Source organism: Dendroctonus ponderosae, unplaced genomic scaffold, assembly GCF_020466585.1.
Source record: "Dendroctonus ponderosae isolate FM_Combo_2020 unplaced genomic scaffold, Dpon_F_20191213v2 Dpon_F_20191213_2, whole genome shotgun sequence".
Lineage (NCBI taxonomy): Eukaryota > Metazoa > Arthropoda > Insecta > Coleoptera > Curculionidae > Dendroctonus > Dendroctonus ponderosae.
Window position 1 is genome coordinate 12,835,157 of NW_026018165.1, and position 7,546 is coordinate 12,842,702.

The following is a 7,546-nucleotide window of genomic DNA, read 5'->3' on the forward strand; positions in this document are numbered from 1 at the left end:
AACCGTTTAGAAATAATTTGCAAAAAACCTACTACTGGGCCCCTCTTCAAGAAGGCGTGGCTCCGTTAAGGAGCATTTTTCGATACATGTTCATTTGAAAAATTAATATTATTTTTGAGAACAGATTTCACTGCTTTAAGTTGGTGACTTAATTTAGGGACACCCTGTTTTGGAGGATACAGGAAACACAATTTTTGGCTTTCTCGCATACTTTAGCCGAATAAAACTAGCAAATCCCATGATTGCGTGTAACATAAAAAAATAAAATGTCTATTAAAAACTTTAATTTGCTGGCTTTCCCCTACATGTAGACCGGACTTCTATAAACACAAACTTTTCGAAAATTGCCTTAAAACATTTTTGTTTCCATTTTTACCTCGTTTGCTAATAATCTTCGGACACCTGGTGCAAAGTGTTGCTTGACTTTATGACTCGTGCGATATTTTCAAGTTCTTAAAAAATATTATTTTATGAGCAGATTCTTCTAGGAAATTTTGATTCCGGAAAATAACAGCGTGTATGTTATGTGCTTCAATGAAGGTTTGCAGGTGCTTTCACGGGTGAAATCCTATTCAGAATTCACGGGGTTTCAAATAGTACGAGTTCAAAAACCATTTTTGCTCCAAACCTCAATTTATTTTGCGTGAAATGCATTTGAAAATAAAGCATTGAAGATAAGGTGGATGTATTTCTCAGGCAAATGTAACGAATGAACGTGGTTATATAAGAGCATTCTAAGTGGGTCAATTAATAAAATAGCACAAATCACTGCTACTGAAAATTGCTATTCAAGTGACGGACAATGGAAATACGCTCCTGTTTTAAATTGGCCAAAACCATGCGCGCTTCTTTTTCCTCCAAGTTCTGACCTCTGACTCGTCAGTAGTCTCAAAACGGCAAAAGTTCGTGTTGCCGAGTCTGTATCACATTATTTTGGATTACGTAAATATTTAATTTAGTGATTAATTTGTGTAGAAAATGATCAACATTCAATACTTATTTGGATTAGTCTGCCTGGCGGCAGTGTGTTTTCCAACTGGTAAGTAATGTTTTCCTTTACTTATAAAGAAATTGCTATTTCGGTGCTGCTTTTTAAAATTTGCTGGGCTCTCCGATTCGGTATCTTAAAATGTTTATTCACGGAAATATTTATATCACATTTAGCAACGAGCAGAACTTTTTGATTGAATCGAAATGAACTAAAATTGATTGAATGAGTCGGAACAAAAGGCTGGGCGCGAGAGTATGCTAAAATCAATACCGCAAGCAATAGTCCTCCACTCGTGTGCCAGTTAACAGCATAATAACAAATAATATGAACCAATCTTAAAAAAAATGTTTTTGATAAATATGGTCCATTCAGAACAAACTTGTTATTTTGCGTGTTCATATAATACATTGTTACACTTCTGAAGTTCTTTGTTGAAAATATTAATATATTTTGAAAATATGACACTACCTAGAACGAAATCCATAGTGTTTCGATTAGAACCAAAAAGTTAATTTTGAGTATGATGCTGTACAGAATATAGTAAGTTTTTGGCCATCGAAAATTCGCATCCAAACTTGGGGTGGAGATATCGGCTAGAGGGCGCAAGGAAGGTCCTGTTGCCTGACCCTTTTACATTAAAAAAATTACAAGTGCAAACAAACCTCAAATGAACCAGATGCATTTGTTTACTTTACGCTCTGAGAAACTTAGAGTCTCTTATTGGCGTCTCCATACTCAATTTGCTTTACAGGGTGAATACATCATAGCAAACTGCGGATTCTGGATTTTATAAGATACTTTAACCAAACATGCCTCAGTAAATTACAGCTGAATTACGATAATAATAAGAATAATACATTTTATTTCAAAATTGTTTCACATATGTTTCATAGTTAAATTGCATCAACAAAAATCAACACATATCATCACACCACCTTATATTCCCTATAAATTAAAATTAGTTTCAGGTTGGAAAAGTTCCAGGCGAATAAGCATTTTTATTTTTTAAACAAATTTTGGATTGAAATTTATCTAATTTTTATTGATCACTTATTAAACAGTTTTATGCACAAATAGTGTACACTTTTTTCGGTTGCCTGTAAGTGATGCTTAGGCTACGTTTGCTGATCTGATCTTGTGTTGTTTTTATTTACATATCCAGATTGGAATAAATAGTTTTTTCTATTGCGGAAAAATATTAAGCACTCCTATACAGGGTGTTTACGGTGTCAAATTTCAGAGCAGGATTCTGCACGAAAAAATAATGACAGTTTGCTTATGATTCGTATGTTCGCAAATTATTCGCTTTCCCAGAACGGTACCCCCTCACACAATATTTGCTCGTCTGCAAAAACGATTGCGCCAAAATGGTATATTTGGCCTTGAGAAATACGAACTGTGCAACTAGAAGACGCAGTTTTAGAGTTAATTGTGGAGTCACTTGAAATAAGTAGTCGAAAAATGTATGACTTTGGGTATTTGATGACCATTTAGTCCATCCATATTTCCTTCCACAACGACTCACAAGAGGTGAATCTCACTTTAATTTCATACAGGAAGGAGTTCAATAGCCGCATTTCCTTCCTCTACATTTTTGCATTTGGGGCTTTCTTAAGTCATTAGTTTATTCCACTCCCGTTGAAAGTATTCATGGCCTGAGGAATTAAATTATAGCCGGCTGTGAGACAATAAGACATATACCAGGAATATTTGCGCAAAAATCACAATCAATGGGGCGAAGAGTTGATTGAAGAGATAATGTTGTGTCACGTCTAAGCTAGACCATTTTGAGCATTTGTTGTAGCTTTGCATCTATTAAAAATTTGATGTGTGTTATTTTTTGTCATTCTGCTTTACCAAAAGTTACCGTTATTGTGCTAAATAATTCTTGATAACCTATTATAGAGGAATGAAGAATACGGAATGCCTACCTCTTAAAATCCACCAAATTTCATTTTCCTATCTCGATCAATTTCAGAGAAATAAACGCATCGTCTGTTTTAAAAACATTAACACCCGATATCTCATATCACGAATCATTTGCGTCATACGAATCATAAGCAAACTGTAATTATTTTTTAATGCAGAATCCTCTATTGAAGTTGGTCACACTTATTTACTAACACTCGGTATAATCAACTTTTATTAATAATTTTACGAAAAAAAGTAGCCTTTATAAAAAGTTATGCATGTTCTAAAATGTAAAATACAATCAGCAGATACAACATTTTTTCAGTCGTTTACGCGGTTTTTCAAAAAAAAGAAAATGTTCTCAAGAGTAGCTAAACAAAGTGATTAATAATAAATAGTAATCTCTTAATTTTATTGAACATTGATAACCTTTCAATTACTTCATATAAATGAATAATTCCATAATAATTCACTTTGTTGCACCTACTTAATACTTTTAACGACCATAATTAGCTCCTTCACTTAACTGGTGCCTTAATATATCCGCCATCTCTGTCAATAAAGCCAATAACTCAATCACAAAAGTTTTTAAATTTCTTCTAACCACAGTCGCAGAAATTCTCCGGGCCGATTATTTTATGATTTTTTGAGGATAGACCATCCACTTTAGGTAACCGCATAGAAAAAATCTGGTAGTATCAAATCTGGAAACTGAGGGGTCAAGAAATTCCCAAAATCGATCCACAACTCTTCCAAGTATTTTTTGGATGTTCGATTCCTTGTATTATTTCAAATTCTATATCATCATTGAGAACCAGTTGTTGATAAATATATTACTTACATCTCCAAAATTATTGAATTTGTTTAATATGTTTCTTACTGTGCCACAGTGAAAAAAAATTTCTGGATCTCGGTTATTAACAATATCTGCAGCTCTAGAAACTTCTAAAACTTGTAGGGTTTCATTTGAAATAAGCAAGTTATTGAAGTTTAAACAATGCAAAAATGACATGCAAATTTATAAGTTTATTGGGCGATTTGTGGATAACTTTCCACAAATAAAATATGTCGCCACGTAGCCTCTAGGTCTTCTTCAAACCCACGAAGACCAATTTGCAAGTTAATGAAAATATGGAAAAATTAAATAATAATGTAAAATAGTTTTTGAATGCGCGCTTGTTCAACACCAAAATCTCTCATAAGAAGAAATTAATTCCTTAGAAAATTCATATTTTTGTTTATGTATTATATTTCATATTAAGCGGACTTTGACACACAATGAGCAACCCTGTACTATGGAAAAGTCCAAAATTCCGAATACGTTCCATTACGCCAGTAATAATACAATCGTGTGTAGTCTATGGCCCGTTCCTGTTTATTTAATAGTGTGTAGTCTGTCGGCCGGTGTCCTTTGGATGCGCTTTCGTCCGAACTGTGTTTGTATCTTTTTCAGACTCTTTCAGGGATCAAGTTAGAATACTATTATTCTTATATATCGGCTTTAGCTGGACCATAATATATAAACTCTGTTATTTACAGTATATGCGATCTCATGCTACGAATGCAACAGTGCGCAAGATAAACGATGTCTGGGCGATATCAATAATCAATTGAGCGACGATCTGAAGAAGCCTTGTCCAGATAAAAAGGACGACAAACCGTACACATTATGTAGAAAAATTAAGCAAATGATCGACTTTGAAGTGAATGGACGTAAGTATCAATTCTCCGATCAACTTAATTCAAAAAGTATAAATTGTTGGGAGACACTTTATTTTCGAAAAAATCCTAACGATATACATTTCCACTTTCAATATCTTAATTTTATGAATTTTTTATAGTTCAGCCAGATAACCGAGTAATACGCACATGTGGTTGGGATGATTCCCAATACAAAAATAAATGTTACCAAAGATCAGGCTTCGGTGGGCGACAGGAAGTTTGTGCGTGCGATAAAGATCACTGCAATGGAAGTTACATAGTAACCGCATCTGCCGCCCTTGTAGCTGGACTCGTAATCTTATTAAAAATTAGCATATTTTAAGTTTTATTTATTCAATAAAACCTGGAAGAAATCAAAACTTGTTTATAAATCAACATTTCATACCAATATTAAAAATTAGATCGGACTAATAAATTATTGTTAAATCGCAGCCGCAACAGTCAAAGATTTTGTCGTAATGCAGAAATAAAACTATTAAAGCAAACACAAATTATGAAAGATTCAAATTATGTTCGTTTGTTAAGTATTTCATTAGATTACTGTAGATGTAGATATATCTGTAAATTAAACTCGCTGTAGGGTAGAATGCCAATACTTAGGCTAAAGTGTAGTACTTTAATAAACTATTCAGCAAAGCTCACATTGGCGAAAAATTTCTTTAGGTACGGAGTACTTCTTACAAGTATACACCAAGTAGATATGTAACAATTTCTTAGATTACTATCGACTATTTATACATAGCACGTAAAATGAAATAACTGTACTAGTTCAATACATATTGTCAGATATACATTGTGCTTTTGAAATGTTCACAAATATTTTCCAATCGAAAGATAGCAATTGTTTAATACCCTTTGTAGGCTAATGTACAATTTGATATTTTTTGAAGTATTGCTTTTTACTCAGTTCTAATTTTGATATTCAGTCTCTTTTATTTTTTCTGTTACACGCAATCATGGGATCTGCTAGTTTCTTTGTGTGGACGTGGACGCCTTTACAGAACATTCCACTCAAAACGGGGGACGTTCTATGAAAGCATTCACACGTACGTTCGCCTCTTTTGCCGAAAAAATAAATATATCAAAGAAACGAGACCGGAATGAAAAAAAATATTTCATGGCATGATCCCTACTGATTCCAGATGCGTAATTTGACATGAATCATCTACTCCGGAAATTAAAAAGTTAGAGACATGCTAACATTAAACTGAGGCAAGATTTGCACTTTACAACAAAACATAAGTGCAAACCAGTGATGCAATATAAAGGAACACGAGAAAAAATTTGGTAAACAACATTTTAGTTAACCATTCAATTTACATTATTGTTGCATATATTTAACACATTTTGTGTGTTAATCACAAGGACTACAACTAACGTTTAATATTCACGGGGATGGGTAATGCTATGGTGTTCATAGAATGTAAAGATGTTATATTTGTTGCTTTATTTTAAAAAATGTATATCTGATATTTTGTTTTTAGAGTAGTATGTAAGTATTGAAAAATATGTTATTTGTAAGGAGGCAACTGGGACTCAACCGAATCGAACAACACGAAACAATAATCACCAATTTTAACAGTTTACATGCACATATCAAATGAGCTTTTGACACTGCCCAATTCACAAAATTATCAATAACTAAATTTGTGATAGTTCACGTAGATGTTTTTTGTATGTACAACGCAAAATAAAAGCTTCAAATATTGCAGTGTACTGAATATTATTGCCATATATTTTTTAAATCCGATTTCAAGTAATCGGCCTAATCTGTTAGCCAACAGTTCATATTGTTATTAGAGAGTTATTTGACGCTCAATAAGGACATGCAGTAATAAAGTTTGTGGTATTTTGACACATACGCCTGCGCAATTGGGTCTAAAAATCTGTGCTATTTGAGCAGCAATACTGGACGCTTTATTTCTACCTTATACTGGCAGGTGACATTTCTAACGTCCGCTTGCAGGTGTAACTCTATAATATATAATCGAATAATTCTCTATTAACACTTTGATTCCACAGTATATATCTAATAATAGTGCGAAAATTTACAGGATTTTGAAAGCGGATTTTTGACGGGCGTCTTTTTTTATCCCGCTTAACCGGCTTTAGCTTTACTACTTCCTGAACGTCCCCTTCTTTGGAAACTTTTCCTTTGTCTAGTTTAAAGCCTGACATTTCAAGAGCCTCTGCTTCTACTTTTGGTTTTGGCTGGCGCCTCCACGGAGTAGCAGGAGTCTCTTCCTGCTCTTTAGGCCTTTCTTCAAACTCATATTTTTCAGCAACTTCAGGAAATATATTTCTCAGCATCCGGAATTTCTGGCAGTTCAACGTCGTTCTTCTTCTATGGCTTCACTTTCTTCTCAATTATATCTATTATATATATTAAGTCTTTGCTTTCGTCTGGTTGCTCGGTCTTAACAACTAGCTATGCAAATTCTTCAACTTCGGCCTTTTTTCTTCCGGCTTCATTTGCTGTTGTTCTATAGTATGTTTCTTCGGTTTAATTTTCTTGGGTTTATCATCGTCAACTTTTAGAACAATAGTGTATTCAACTTCACTTATTGTTTCCACAACTACTGAGACAGTGACTTCCTAAGTTTTTTCTTCTTCTCCCACTGTAACGATTTCTGTTGTTTCTTCTTTATCCCCTTCCTTCTGCTTAATGGTTTTTTTTTCTAGGCTTACCCTGATCCATGATTACAGTTTGTTCGACTTCTTCTGGAAGTTCCTGAACCGACGGCTTACAGGATGATGCAAAATTTGCGTCATTCCTTTTAAGGCGTTTTAGGGGCTCACTTCGAGAGTAGGAGAAATATATAAGTTCTATATTGTTGAGGCGGATTCATTTTTTACAAACTTCTTTTTGGGTATTTCGCCTCAAAATTTTTTGTCTTTAAAAAAGACATAATTTCCTCACGT

At 33.8% G+C, this 7,546-nt stretch overlaps 1 protein-coding gene across 1 annotated transcript; it reads left to right on the top strand.

Moving 5' to 3' along the window:
- Positions 1-793: 793 nt before the first annotated feature.
- Positions 794-6,332, top strand: LOC109544647. Its single transcript, XM_019914956.2, has 3 exons — positions 794-1,039; positions 4,442-4,615; positions 4,744-6,332. Exons 1-3 carry the CDS (start codon positions 979-981, stop codon positions 4,944-4,946), a joined length of 438 nt encoding a protein of 145 aa, XP_019770515.2. The 5' UTR covers positions 794-978; the 3' UTR covers positions 4,947-6,332.
- Positions 6,333-7,546: the final 1,214 nt, after the last annotated feature.